Raw genomic sequence first — 14,851 nt, 5'->3', positions numbered from 1 at the left:
TATGAGGAGAGATTAAAGAGGCTAGGACTTTTCAGTTTGGAAAAGAGGAGACTAAGGGGGGGGGGAATATGACTGAGGTATATAAAATCATGAGTGGTGTGGAGAAAGTGAATAAGGAAAAGTTATTTACTTGTTCCCATAATATATGAACTAGGGGCCACCAAATGAAATGAATGGGCAGCAAGTTTAAAACAAATAAAAGGACGTTCTTCTTCACACAGCGCACGGTCAGCCTGTGGAACTCCTTGCCTGAGGAGGTTGTGAAGGCTAGGACTATAACAGGGTTTAAAAGAGAACTGGATAAATTCATGGAGGTTAAGTCCATTAATGGCTATTAGCCAGGATGGGTAAGGAATGGTGTCCCTAGCTTCTGCTTGTCAGAGGGTGGAGACGGATGGCAGGAGAGAGATCACTTGATCATTATCTGTTAGGTTCACTCCCTCTGGGGCACCTGGCATTGGCCACTGTCAGTAGACAGGATACTGGGCTGAATGGACCTTTCGTCTGACCCAGTATGGCCCTTCTTATGTTCATTTGCTGCTGGGTCAGGATCAGAGGAACACTGGAATGCGTTACCTAGGGAGGTGGTGGAATCTCCTTCCTTAGAAGTTTTTTAAGGTCAGGCTTGACAAAGCCCTGGCTGGGATGATTTAATTGGGGATTGGTCCTGCTTTGAGCAGGGGGTTGGACTAGATGACCTCCTGAGGTCCCTTCCAACCCTGATATTCTATGATTCTATGAAATGGATGTTATTCCCATGGGGAAGGGCCAGATGAGAGGAGCTAAGGGCTATTCAAGAGGTGGTCTGTTAAAGTTGCCTCCTCCTCTGTTTTGACTTTCCAACTTCTTGCATCTCCTCAGCATTAGTGGCACTAGTGCACATGCCCTTATACAGCAGGAGAGCACATCAAAGGCAGTCTGAGTGATCGCACCTCACAAGTGGACCCACAGCCTGAAAGAGATCATAAAGACCAGCCGCGTGTCTCAGTATAGAGTGATGAGGGGGCAGTAGGAGAGTGAGTATAGTTTGGCCTATTATCTAATCAAGGTCATGCTAGGGTTGACTTTTTCAGCGATGAAGTGCTTTTGTTCCACGACTTCCAGCCTCTAACCCTCTTTCCCCACAAGGTGGCAGTGGAGGACAGGATTCCCCTGCTCACACTCACTTTCTGCAGCTTAGGGAAAACAGCTTTAGCACCTTCCAGTTTGCAACTGCCCCAGCCTTAAGCAATTCTAGTGGTTACACACTGGCACTTCAGAGAGCTTGCTGGGGTGGGGAGGAAGAAGCTGTCTGTCTGTTTCAGACCACTTCCTTCCCCTACTTAGGGTGGATCACAAGTGGAGACAACAGTGTGATGCAGTTGAAAAAAAAGGGGGGTGGGGCAATCAGAGCGGTGTCATAGGTGAGATACAAGAAGTGTCTCACTCTGCTCAGCTTTGATGATGCCTCGGCTGGAGTACTGCAGCCAGTCTGGAAAGATGTATACAAGTTAGAGAGTTCAGAGCTATGAAAGGGTTAGAAAACCTGGCCACTGAGGAAAGGTTAGGGAGTTACACATGTTCAGTCTTGAGAAAAAGAAGACCAAGGGGGCACCTGATAAGTCTTCAGATCGGTTACAGGCTGTTGTAAAGATGACAGGGATCAATTGTTCTTGTCCTACCTTCTATGGATGTAGAGAAGTAATGGGCTTAATGTGCAACAAGGGAGATTTAGGTTATTTATTAGGAAAGACTTTGTAGCATTAAGGGGAGTTAAGCTCTGGAACAGGCTTTCAAGAGGCTGTAGAATTCCCATTGCTGGAGGAACAGATTGGACAAACCCCTGTCAGAGATGGTCTAGGTTTACTTCTGCCTCAGGATTTGGAGGGGAGGAGGGGGCGAAAGGAAAAGAGACTAATGACTTTGTTTGTTGCTACATGGATGTGCAGAAGGGATGGACTTGGGGCAGTTGATGTAGTTGGTTCTCGTTAGTATGAAGATAGCCCCGGTTGGCAATGCTTGGGATAAATTACATGTATTTATGGTAGGCCAAGTTTCAGAGCCACCGCAGAGAATATGTACCCAGTTCCCATCTCATTCAGTGAAAGTTGGACAGCCAGATCGCTATCAGATAAAAAAAAAAAGTCTCCATTATAGAGTTAGAGTCATTTGCAGCTCTCCCTATCCTGATGGCCAGGCATTACCCATCTCCATTACCTGTTCACACCACTTTTCCCTCTCAGGGGTAGCTTCATCAGAAGAGAAGCATGCCTTCCCCCACCAGAGCCCAATCCACAGCAGAGCTCATTCTCCTCCCACCTACAGAGCAACCAGTAGGAATTCAGCATTAGCACAGGATCCCATTGTCATGTTTTATTAGAGAAGTCACAAGAGTAAAGCCAAGGAAGCAAACAGTCACTTTTTTTGCCTAGGAGAACAATTAAGACGAGAAAGGCTAGAGCTACAGCCACAGCCATGGAAACCAGGCCAGAGCTATGGCTGCTGCCATGGAAACCAGGCCCAAGTTTGTGACCTGCTCCTCTGCAGCACCTGTGGAGAGACAATAAGGCCATTAGAACTGAAACAATGGGCATTTCAGCCATGTCACAGCTTGCAGATGCCTTACCCTGTGGTGCTTCCACCTGGTGTTCTAAGGGACCCTTAGAGCTTTGATTAAGGATGAACAATGGTCCAACCACAACATCAGCCTGATCTTCTCTCCCCCAGGAGCCACCTGGATGGAGAATGGAAGAGAAACTCACCAGTAACACCTTAGACACTGGATTTGGGATGGAGCCCCATTGGAAGAGCCAGAGCTGAACATCTCAGTTTGAAGTATATACACATTAGAGACCTTACCATGCCTGGGGGGCACATCTCTCTGGAAGCGCCTCCCTGACCATCTGTCCAGAGGGTTCACTCTCCTGGACTGTCCTCCAACCAGCCCACAGTTCCCAGTCTCACAGCAGCTGCAGATCTGTCTGGTGCCTTCCACTGGAGACCAGCTGGAATAGAAGGAATGCAATTACCTATAGTTAGACCTGTTTATTTTTCCGCCAGGCCACAGGCCAAGTAACTGCTGTAGACAGGATTCCCCACCATGGCTTCCTGAATTAAGTTAATACAGAAAAACTGGCACTGAAGGGAGCTTAGGGTGAAGGTTTTCAATGCAAATCCTGCATAGAGGAGGCCCCTTCTGCAGCCACCCCACAAAAATAAGCTTGATCCTGGGAGCAGCTACCCAGTTCCTCAGAGCATGTTGTGTGTCAGATGTGTAATTCCAGTGACTGATGTCACACCTGACCTACATCAGAGTCATATCCTTAGTGAACAAGCAGCATCCTTCACCCCAGGGGCCGCAGTCCAACAGTCCCTGGACCAAACAATATCCTATATTCAAAGAGTAAGCACGAGACCTGCCTCTTAATCCAAGCCATGCAGTAGGTCAGATCTCCACTGTCTCATCACATGCTCATGTTTTGTGCTCCAGCTACTCACATGTTGTCTGCTTTGTTGAAGGAGCAAGCCTTGTTCAAGGCATCTGGGGCTTGCTCAGCTGCAGTGACTTTCAGATGGCAGGTGATATAGATCTGGAGGGGAAGGGGAATAGCAGGGTTAGGAGCACACAAGGGGACACCAACATCTGTTTAGTCTGAGTTTAGAGGGAGGAAGAATCTCACCAAGTTGCTGGCATCTCCTGCGAACCTGAACACATCCACTATGAACTGTAGTGTGTCCTGCCTGGGCCTGGGGGATACAAAGGCTGAGGTGGTGTCATCTGATCTCCCATCCACCAGGCAGCTAGACACAAGAGTCATAGTCAATAAGGTGCTAACCATGTATAGATCCTCTCCAGCTACAGCAGTAAATATCCTCTAGAAGAAGGCCCCAGCTCTTACCCATTGAAGTCAATGACAGCATACTGGGGAGAGGAGTCCCTGTCTGGGCTCAGGGTGGCCACACAGCTGTCCACAAAGAGCCTCAGAGCCACATGGTTCCCAGTGCTGACATCAGCTTGGATATGCATGACCTCCCCGAGCTGGAATCCATTGGAGGGTCTCTCAGCGCTCCAGTCATCTGCAAGGCAAGTTCACCATGAGCACCACAGGCAGATGGTATGGTTCCCTATAGACCCCTAGCTCCTGGGCTGGCATGGAGAAGAATTGCTGCCTTTGGAGGAGGAGATGAAGAGTGTCTAGATGGAAGACAGGCAGATAAGAGCTGCAGGTGGGAATGCAAGCTAGTGGGATATCCCCGCAGGGACGAGAGAAGCTGGCTGGGAAACGCTGCACGGTCTGTGGATTATTCTGGCTCTGCCATCCAAGTCTCCTTCCTGCAGTATGGGGTCAGTGGCTAGTGCCGAGAGCTGCCCAGCTTTGTACTGGGTCCTAGTGCTTCAGGAAAGCTCCCAACCCCTTTGAAGCTAGAGAGTGGGTCCAATGTAACAGATATTGGCATGTCTGATGAGAGGGTGACAGGACCTCCCACCTACCATTCATCAGGCGCAGGGAGAAATCCAGCCTCTCCTCTGCAGACAGGGTAGAGCTGAAGGGGACCCACGTTGGCTTGATGGCTCTGCTGCTCACATTGTCCTTCCTGGGAGAGATAGGCCCAGTGGTTAAGACAGACCCCAGAATGGCCACTAAGTGCAAGGACAGGATTAGAGTCTCACCTCACCTGGGATAGTGACACTCAACAGGAATCACAGCCGGACTGGTTCTCTGGATCACTGGGTTGCTGGCAGGGGTAGGGTTGTAGAACAGGCTTGTGCTGTAGACTAGAGAGTTCGGGGTCATCTGGGAAGAGGCAGGTGTTGAAAGACTCACAGTAAGATTGGCATTTCCCCTCTGCTTTAGAGAAGTTTAATGAAAAGTGTTCACAATATCCCCATGTTTCCAACCTGCTCAGATACATGTTTAATATTTTGCACATGAGGCAGGTATTAGGAAGTGAAGGGTCAAGTCGAGAGGCAACTGAAGGGGAATTTAGAAGGCATCTAAGCTGCTAGACTTCACACTGCGGGGGCTTCTTGGACATACATTGATGCTAGCTTAGACTCTGTCACACATTGGCAGAGACAGAAAGGAAGGTAGGGTAAAGGGCATGTTTGAGTCCTACAGCAAGTTCTGACCCCCCTTTACAAGCCTTAGTGATTGCTGCCCCGGACATTTGAGTCTCTTTGTGCTGCTAAGACTTGAGAGAACAGTAAATTTTAAGCTTCGTTATTTGTTAGAGGTGAACTGAGCCAATGCAAGGCCCATGCACTAGATACACCCTATTTTGAGGGCTTTACTCATGCATGGGGATGAATTTTGCCCCAGCAGTAAGTCATTAGTAACTATAGTATATTAAGGCTCTCAATGAGAGAGCAGAAACAAAAATCATAGCTGATGTAACTAACCAATGGCTCAAATTGCAAATGGTCCCAGCAGAGCTATGCGAGAACTAGAATTTGCATCCCACCAGAGATTTTGCATTTCTGAAGGGGGGTTTTATTCCTAACTGGAACAATCACAACCTCTTACCTATATCTTCTCATCAGAGATCTCAAAGCACTTTACAAAGGAAGTAACTTAGCCCCGGTGTACAAGTAGGGAAACTGAGGCACTGAGCAGGGGAAGTGACTTGCCCAACATCACCCAGTAGGCCAGAATCCCATTCCAGCACCACTCTGCCTTCCAGATTGGGAATGGTTAATGACTTTGCATGTTATCTTTGTGCGAGGCCCATGCTAGCAACAAGGAGACCAGGAAGCAGACCAATGAGAGATTTGGTACCAACCAATCGCTGCAAACCATTCCAGCCGTGGGGAGGAGGGGAACTCCAGAGAGAGTCAAGGGATGGGAAGGGAGCAGTAGCTATACTCAAACTAGGATGAGTTTAGTCTCTAGACTTCAGCCTTTCAAGCCAGGTAAGCTCCTGGGACACAGGGACCCCAGGTGTAACCCAGGGGGCTCTCAGCCCAGGAGTCATAACCCCCTTCCAACAGGGTCATAAACAGGACCCAGAATGTCACAGCCACTCTGCCCTTCCCTATTGCTAACAAATGGTCCATCCCCACCCCCACCCCCAGTGTGGCAGAACCAAGAGCCACTGGTTGAACCCATAGGCTGAAGACAGGCTTGGATGTTTCTCCAGCCATCACTTACACAGTCAAAACTGAGGGTTTTTGTCATCTTCTCTCTAGAAGGATTCCCTCCCCCCAGCCTTTCCTCCCATATTTTGGAGAGCACAAAAGAACAGCTTACCATGCTTCTGTACAAGCTATGTTCCCATATGTTCTCAGATAGGACTTATAGCCAGGCTCTGAGACACCCACAGCTGCACACCACCCACAGCCATCAGGTCACAAGCACAGAGCCATCAGTTCTTTCAGGCACTGCACAGAACACTTCACATATGTCTAGAACACTGGATGTAGAATTATACATACAAAGCAGAGGAGTGGACGCTCTTGACACCTCCCCCACCGCAACATGGCAAGAGGGGGTTTCCAGCTTCTGAGGGATGCTTACCTGCAAGATGCTGCCACATTCATGGAGCCCAGCTGCAAAGGTCACTGTGTTCTCTGCAGCATTAAGGGACGTGTATTGGCAGGCAGCCGAGCCAAGGCTCAGGTCAGCAGCTTTGATCAGTTGCCCTGTCCCAAACAGATCCCTGTGCACAGTGATCACCATCTGAGCCTCCTCACACTGCACCGTGACAGGCTGCAGCGGGGACACAGCCCTGAGCTGGGAAGCATCAACCCAAGACCAAGGGTAGAGCTGGGCAAGAGAGGGCACATGGGCTTGTCTGCGAGGGGGCTCAGCCCTCAGGGTGGGTCTCCAGATGGCTGAGTCACTCCTAGAGAAATCCCAGGGATTGAAACAGGTCACCCCACTGACTGCCCAGCACAGGAGGGCAAAGCCCAGGCTGTATCCCATTCTGCCTGCCTGCAGCAAACCCAGCCTGGAGGGAAACTGCTACTCTGGGGCCCTTTATAACCTGAACTAAAGCCAGCTCCCAGCTGCCCAGATAATTAACACCCTCCCCTAGACTTCAGGCCACCAGGGCCCAATCACAGCCACTGCCCTGACCCTGGGGCAGGGAAAACAGTGAGAATCAGACCCAACTGGCCATCAGAGGCCTGTTCTCTAAACTGTCCAAGGTAACAAAAGTCCCACGCTGCCTGTTACACACAATTGTTTATAGATGGCATTGGAAGTTGGAGACAATAGGCTGGTGCACACTGAATTGTTTGGGTGAAAAGAACAGTGATAAGGAATGTTCAAGGCTCCTGGTGAAGTCATGGCCTGATATGACAAGCTGAAGGGTTCCAGCAGTGGGAGCCGGGTGCACCCTGGGAGCAGGATGGAATGGAAGGAGTGAGCTTCACCACCATGGCAGCCCCCACCCCCATATCCTGGGACCCACCACCACACCCCTGGGCCTTCCTGATCCTGAGAGGCATCCTGCCTAGATTTCAGAGGGGTAGCCATGTTAGTCTGTATCAGCAAAAACAATGAGGAGTCCTTGTGGCACCTTAGAGACTAACAAATATATTTGGGCATAAACTTTTGTGGACTATAACCCATTTCATCAGATGCATGGAGTGGAAAATACAGTACGCAGGTATAAATACACAGCACATGAAAAGATGGGAGTTGCCTTACTGAGTGGGGGGGTCAGTGCTAACGAGGTCAATTCAGTTAGGGTGGAGGTGGCCCATTTCCAACAGTTGACAAGAAGGGGTGAATATCAGAGGGAAAAATTATTTTTTGTAGTGACCCAGCCTGTCACTGACTAAATAGGCCCAAGAGAGGGATCTCCTGGCAATCACCACCAACACCTGAACTATGAGACTTGGGGTTCCTGATGTCACCCCATCCCTCATGCCCTTTTTCCTTCCCCACCTTATGGCTTCTTTCCTCTATTTAATCAGAATCTGGCTTATGTGGCTGAGGCAACTCCACTTTTGCAACTCACTGCTAGAGCAACTGTGGAATAAGTGCTAGGGAGAGTTGTAGGTGTTATTGTATTCCTTGTTGGCCTGTACTGCCTGAAGTCCAGGAGAGAGATGTCTTCAAGGGGCATTCAGCAAGCACTGCATCCAAAGTATAGTGATACAAGACCAGCTGTTATCTCTACCCTCCCAGTCTGTTGGGGTGAGACCTGGCAAGCCACTGTCCCCACTATTCAGGATCCATTTATGAAGGACCGAGAGCACCTGAGGATTACAAAATAGAGAGAGTCTTAAGAGGTAAGAGAAGGAGCTTGACCCCTGACTGGAGCAGATGGAAGGGGCTGTAGCATACATGCCTGCCCCATAAAAAGACAGCAAGGCATATGTTTAGAGAGGATGGAAGTTTGCTGTATTCCCTTCCCAAGCAAATCAAGAGGGGTGGGAGCGAGGGAAGAGCATCTAGGCCTCCATTTGGGCAGAAAGAGACAGACTCAGGTGCATTGCCTGCCTCCACCCCCCGCCCCCAGGAAGGTTTCACAGACTGTTTGCCAGTAGCAACCAGGCGCTTGACCATTGTGCTGCCCCAGGCAGGAAAAACCCTCCCCAACCTCAGTCATCTCATTTGCCTCTAACTTCTGTGTAGCAGGTGTATGGTTAGTAGGCAGGGACTGGAGCAGGGACAGTCTGGCATGGTTTCCTGGAGAATGAGGCAGAGTAGCACATGGCTGCTGGGCCATGAGCATTGCAAGAGTGTCAACATTCCAAGGAGGCTGTTGAAGGTCTCTCCCTCACTCCTCCTAATGACAGGCACTGGATCTGTCTCTCCCCATCCCCCCAGAGCAAGGAATGTTGCACTGAGTGATAAGTCAGCGTTCAGGACCCTTTTGATCCTTCTCCAGCTCCTATTAAGTCACAAACATTTTCCTCCCTCCAATTTTTGCCCAGACAATCCAGCCACAGACCCCAGTTAAGCTGGCTTTACTCTTTATTGTACAGATTTGCACATCATACACAGACCAGGCAGTGGAGTTCTTCTACTTCCTGCATATGGTCAAGGTTAGCAGGGCAGCAAGGGACAGAACTACAGCCAGAGCTACAACAGCCCATCACAGTGTAATTGCAGACTCTTCTCATGTACCTGAGGGCGGAGACCATGGGTGGATAGTTAGAACTAGAACAATCAGCTTCCCACCCAGCAGCATCCATACCCTGTAGTGTCATCTTTGCTGTCTCTGTTTGAAACCTTGAGCCTTCAGCTGCATTAAGGATGAACAAGGATCCAACAGCAACATCAGCCTCTGCTTCTGTCAGAGAATTACCTGTATTGAAAGGGGCTGAAAATCCCCCGCCACAGCCACACACCCCACAACCCATTAGTAACAATTTAGATGCACCAGTTCCAAAGTGGGATGATGATCCAAGGATCAGAACTGACGCAACTCTGCTGGAATAGGGGTGTCCATCCCATGCACTAAACAATACAATGCAGGCATTGTACAGAGAACCTACCATGTCTGGGGGGCACATCTGTCCAGAAGGTTCACTCTGCCAGACTGTCCTCCATCCAGCAGACACGGTTCCCAGTCTCACAGCAGCGGCAGATGTCTCTGTGCCTTCCACTGGAAGCCAGCTGTAACAAAGAAAAGATAGTTATTTACTGTAGCAAGTTACTGTGCAGCTCTTCAATGCTTTATTAGCTTTTTCCTACTAGTCTTCTCCACATGAATACATGTTTTAAGTTGTCACTATCAGAAACTATATTGTCTCGAGCATTGCCCATTTGTCTGGTCAGTTTTAAACCCTCCCATATCCAAGTACTTCTCAGCCAATTTCTAAGATAGAGAGCATACAAGAGAATTGAATTTTGCAACATCTGGAAGGGGAACAGATTAAGACCAGCCAAAGGTTGAACTCCAGCGACTCACATGTTGCCTGCTTTGTTGAAGGAACAAGTCTTGTTCCAGGGATCTGGGGCTTGCTCAGCTGCAGTGACTTTCAGATGACAGGTAATATATGTTAGGATATAGATATTCAGGCCTGCCTGTAAAGGCCTATAATTTAGGTATATGTTTATCATTTAGCTAGTAATAGAGGTACACAAGAAAGAATCTGTGTAAGGGCCTTCTCTCACTGTGACAGTCTGAGGCCCTGTTCTTAGGCCAATGCCTTTGGCTAAGCAGCAGAGGCAGCCATAAGCTGGGAAGCGAACGGTCACCACCTCACATTCCAAACTAGTCAATACGGGGCTGTTAGGAAGGTGATCCAATCTATCACCTCCAGAGAAAGGGAAGAGCCTAGAAAATGTAAAAGGAAATTTAGTTTGATAGTTTTCGGTCTGGTAAGAACTCACTTATCCATAGACACAGCTGGGAAACCCTTATGTCTTTATAGATGTAGTTGTGAAATCCTCACTTCTGTGTTGTTTTGTCATTATAGTTCCCACTTTGCTATTGTTTATTTGCATGGTCTCTGTCTGGTTCTGTGATTGTTTCTGTCTGCTGTATAATTAATTTTGCTGGGTGTAAACTAATTAAGGTGGTGGGATACAACTGGTTAGCTAATCATGTTACAATATGTTAGGATTGGTTTGGTAAATTTCAGTAGAATGATTGGTTAAGGTATAGCTAAGAATATTACTATATAAATTAGGGGCAAACAGAAAGTAAGTTGGGATTTGAAAATAAGGAAAAAGGAACTTGGATTTAAGCTTGCTGGAAGTTCACCCCTATAAACATTGAATTGTTTGCACCTTTGGACTTCGGATATTGTTGCTCTCTGTTCATGCGAGAAGGACCAGGGAAGTGGGAGAGTGAAGGAATAAGCTCTCTAACAATATAGATCTGGAGGGGAAGTAGGAATAGAGTCATTCGAGGGGACAGAGTCTTAACAGCCCTATTAGGTGTTGACAGAGAGTGGGGGAAGGCATCTCACCAAATTGCTTGCATCTCCTGCAAACCTGAACACATCCACCATGAACTGCAGTAGGTCCTGTCTGGACCTGGGGGATACGAAGGCTGAGGGGGTGTCAGCTGATCTCCTATCCACCAGGCAGCTAGACACAAGAGTCAAGGGTCACTAAGATGCCTAGCAAGATGCCCAGCAAGAGTAATTCCTTATCAGTGACATCAGTAAATATCCTCTAGAAGAATATCCTCAGCTCTTGTTTAGTCTGCAGAAGAGAAGAATGAGGGGGGATTTGATAGCTGCTTTCAACTACCTGAAAGGGGGTTCCAAAGAGGATGGCTCTAGACTGTTCTCAATGGTAGCAGATGACAGAACGAGGAGTAATGGTCTCAAGTTGCAATGGGGGAGGTTTAGATTGGATATTAGGAAAAACTTTTTCACTAAGAGGGTGGTGAAACACTGGAATGCGTTACCTAGGGAGGTGGTAGAATCTCCTTCCTTAGAGGTTTTTAAGGTCAGGCTTGGCAAAGCCCTGGCTGGGATGATTTAACTGGGAATTGGTCCTGCTTCGAGCAGGGGGTTGGGCTAGATGACCTTCTGGGGTCCCTTCCAACCCTGATATTCTATGATTCTATGATTCTATGATTCTTACCCATTGAAGTCAATGACTGCATATCTGGGAGAGGAGTCCCTGTCTGGGCTCAGGGTGGCCGCACAGCTGTCCACAAAGAGCCTCAAAGCCACATGGTTCCCAGTGCTGACATTGGCTTGGATATGCATCACCTCCCCCAGCTGGAATCCTTTGGATGGTGTCTCAGTGTTCCAGTCATCGGCAAGGCAAGCTGTCCATGAGCACCACAGGCAGCGTATGTAGCCCCTCTGGAGTCCTTATGCCCCCTGCTCTCATTTAGTTATCAGGATTAGGTGTTGGGTAGGTGGAAGCTTAGCTCCTCTTGCAGCGTACAGTCCAGCACCCACATGGATCTGTGGAGAGGAGCTGGTTGACACAAGCTGGAATTACTGCCCTGACACATAAGGGGAACCTTGCTGAGTGCCTCAGCTGCCTGAGGAGCTACACTGCAGTCAGACTACCCAAACGTGGGAACTTGGGATGTGTCCCTTCACCACTCTCCACTGACAGCCCCGAGGGAGAAGGAGAGGGCTGTGTGACAGACACTCCCCCACAGGCACAAGGCTCACTTGGCAATCATTGGTGCATCCAAAGCATGACTCCAGGAAGTGGGGGGAGGGGGGAATGGAAACAGGGAATGGGGGTGGGGAAATTGGAATCATGTTTGGCTAAGGGCAGGAATGGGAGCAGGGACACAGGTGTAAGGCTCTGTGGTGTCAGAGCTGGGAAGGGGGACACTAAGGAAGGAAACTGGAATCATGCTTTCTGGAAGTTCACCCCAATAAACATTGAATGGTTTGCACCTTTGGACTTCGGGTATTGTTGCTCTTGGTTCATGCGAGAAGGACCAGGAAAGTAAGTGGGTGAAGGTATAAGCCCCCTAACAACCTGGGATAGTGACATCCAATAGGGAGCACAGCTGGACTGGTTCTCAGGATCCCTGGGTTGCTGGCAGGGGTGGGGTTGTAGGACAGGCTTGTGCTGTAGACCCGGGAGTTTGGGGTCTGGAGAGAGGCAGACACTGGCGTTATTACATGAAAACAAGACTGCCAAGGTTCAATGGGCTGATTCATATGAAATTAGAAGTTCAAGGCTTTGGACAGTGCTAAGATTCCAACGATTCTTTAGTGAGAGCCAAGGGGGACATAGGAGGAAGAGCTCGTATCACAGGGTGATTATTTAGGATAGAAGAGTGACCAATACACAGGTAGCCTGACACTCAGTGAGACCAGCCTGCAGAAAGAGATAGAGAGTGGGGAGGAAAAGAGAAACTCTACTAACAAGCTTGTTTCCATATTGCTCCTGAGCACTAGTTCTTCTGTGCAAGCCATCAGTGCTGTTGCTGCAGGCTGGGTGGGATTGAGAGGTGACTGTAGAAGTAGCCAGGGGCCGGGGGGGGAGGGGGAAGAGGTGTTCACATTTCTGGTCAGAAAATTTCTAGGAAGTATCATTAACAAAACATGCACAGTTTCAAAGCCTATGCATTTTGCAGAGGCACAGTGATTTTGAGAAGAAAGATACCAGAGGTCCGAGAGGGGCTTGACAAATTAATCAAAGTCTGGCCTTTTCCATCTGACAATTCAATTTCACAGCAACAATCAAAGGTTAGTGTCAATGCGGAAAGATGGTGACATTTCAAAACCGCAGGAGTTGTCACTCTCCATCCAGGACTAGCTGAGATTTCTTGTCTGCATGCAGGTAAGGGAAGAGTTCTCATTCTAGTGCCATTTCTTACTGCATTCTTATGGAGACACAGCCCAACACCACTGACCTCCTGCTTGTTTTGTGGTGCAGCATATGGGCCACTAAACTCAGACAGGAAACGACCACCCAGAAACTGCAGCTAAGCCTCCAAGGGGGAAAGACAAGACACAGCCCTTCCAAGTGGTGGTGCCATTCTCAAGACAGAAAGAGCTTGTGTCAAGACTTGAATCAAGATACATAGCACAGCATTGGAGTGCCCTTCAGTCCAGACCCTACCATCCAAAATAGAGGTAGGCCATTTGTCTCTGCAGCCACCTCCCTCCATACAAGGTAAGCAGCAACTCCAGGTACACCCCCTCAGAAGGGGATTGTTTCTAAGCAGAGCTTCTCTCTTCTACAAGAAACGCATAGACAGCCAAGGCTGCAAAGTCAACCCCATAGATACAGGGACACCAGATGGTTAATGGAGGCACCATAAGGCCAATGCAGTGTTAGTCAAACCCATTGAGGGGGCAGTATTGGGGTCAGATAGGACAGAGCCCCTCATCTGACTCACTGTGATCTCATAGCTTGTATGAAACAGCCTTACCTGCAAGGTGCTGCCACATTCATGGAGCCCAGCTGCAAAGGTCACCATGTTCTCTGCAGCATTAAGAGACATGTACCAGCAGGTGGCCAGGCCAAGGCTCAGGTTAGCAGCTTTGATCAGTCGCCCCATCCCAAACAGATCCCTGCATACAGTGATCACCATCTGAGCCTCCTCATACTGCACCATGACAAGCTGCAGCAGGGACACAGCCCTGAGCTGGAACGCATCAACCCGAGCCCAGGGGTAGGTCTGGCCAAGACAGGGCACATGGGCTTCTCTGCGAGGGGGCTCAGGGGTGGTTCTCCAGATGGCTGAGTCATTCTTAGAGAAATCCCAGGAATTGTAACAGGCCACCCCACCGACTGCCAAGCACAGGAGAGGAAAGCCCAGACTGTGCCCGATCAATCCATCCATCCTGCAGCAAACCCAGCCTGGAGGGAAACTGCTGCTCTGGGGCCCTTTATCCCCTAACCTAAGGCCAGCTCCCCACTGCCCAGGTAATTAATAGCCTTCCCTAGACTGCAGGCAGCCGGGGCCCAATCACAACCACTGCCCTGAACCTTCCAGTTTCGATTCCAGTTTCGCCAACTCCAGACATTCAAAAATCATGAGTCAGGCCTCCAAAAATCTAGTAATTGGCTTAAAATCATGAGATTTAGAAAAAGGAATAATGGCAGCATTTTTCTTATTTGGCTTTTCATTTATGAGACTTTAGGATCCACATTTCCATATTTTTCTGTGTAGCCAAGAGGGCTAGAAACTTACTTTCTAAAAATAAAACAGATTATTTGGTAAAAATGGGATTCCAATGTTTGGGGGCATTAAGAAAATCCCTAAAATTGTTTCAGAGTAGCAGCCGTGTTCGTCTGTATCCACAAAAAAAAAGGAGGACTTGTGGCACCTTAGAGACTAACAAATTTATTTGAGCATAAGCTTTCGTGAGCTACAGCTCACTTCATCGGATGCATTCAGTGGAAAATACAGTGGGGAGATTTATATACACAGAGAACATGAAACACTGGGTGTTACCATACACACTGTAACGAGAGTGATCAGGTAAGGTGAGCTATTACCAGCAGGAGAGCGGGGTGGTGGGAGACCT

General features: G+C 48.7%; 1 protein-coding gene and 1 pseudogene across 3 annotated transcripts; both read right to left on the bottom strand.

Annotated features, from left to right (window-relative positions):
* Window positions 1-2,337: 2,337 nt before the first annotated feature.
* LOC102946916 (zona pellucida sperm-binding protein 3-like) lies at window positions 2,338-7,366 on the bottom strand. 3 transcript variants are annotated; one of them, XM_043523285.1, is made up of 9 exons: window positions 6,495-7,366; window positions 4,657-4,829; window positions 4,472-4,575; window positions 3,879-4,056; window positions 3,660-3,780; window positions 3,478-3,569; window positions 2,839-2,984; window positions 2,606-2,713; window positions 2,338-2,529 (listed from the first exon to the last, which is right to left on the bottom strand). In XM_043523285.1, exons 1-9 carry the CDS (start codon window positions 6,900-6,902, stop codon window positions 2,441-2,443), a joined length of 1,419 nt encoding a protein of 472 aa, XP_043379220.1. In that variant the 5' UTR covers window positions 6,903-7,366; the 3' UTR covers window positions 2,338-2,440. The 3 variants fall into 3 exon arrangements, with proteins under 3 accessions (XP_043379220.1, XP_043379221.1, XP_027678158.1); XM_043523286.1 differs by having other exon boundaries at window positions 4,657-4,826; XM_027822357.3 differs by having other exon boundaries at window positions 4,657-4,775; window positions 6,495-7,355.
* Window positions 7,367-7,662: 296 nt separating this feature from the next.
* LOC102947148 lies at window positions 7,663-14,163 on the bottom strand (annotated as a pseudogene).
* Window positions 14,164-14,851: the final 688 nt, after the last annotated feature.

Source organism: Chelonia mydas, chromosome 10 (genome assembly GCF_015237465.2).
Source record: "Chelonia mydas isolate rCheMyd1 chromosome 10, rCheMyd1.pri.v2, whole genome shotgun sequence".
In the NCBI taxonomy this organism is placed as follows: domain Eukaryota; kingdom Metazoa; phylum Chordata; order Testudines; family Cheloniidae; genus Chelonia; species Chelonia mydas.
Note: the sequence above shows the minus strand (reverse complement) of the source record. Positions and strands in the feature narration are given on the sequence as shown.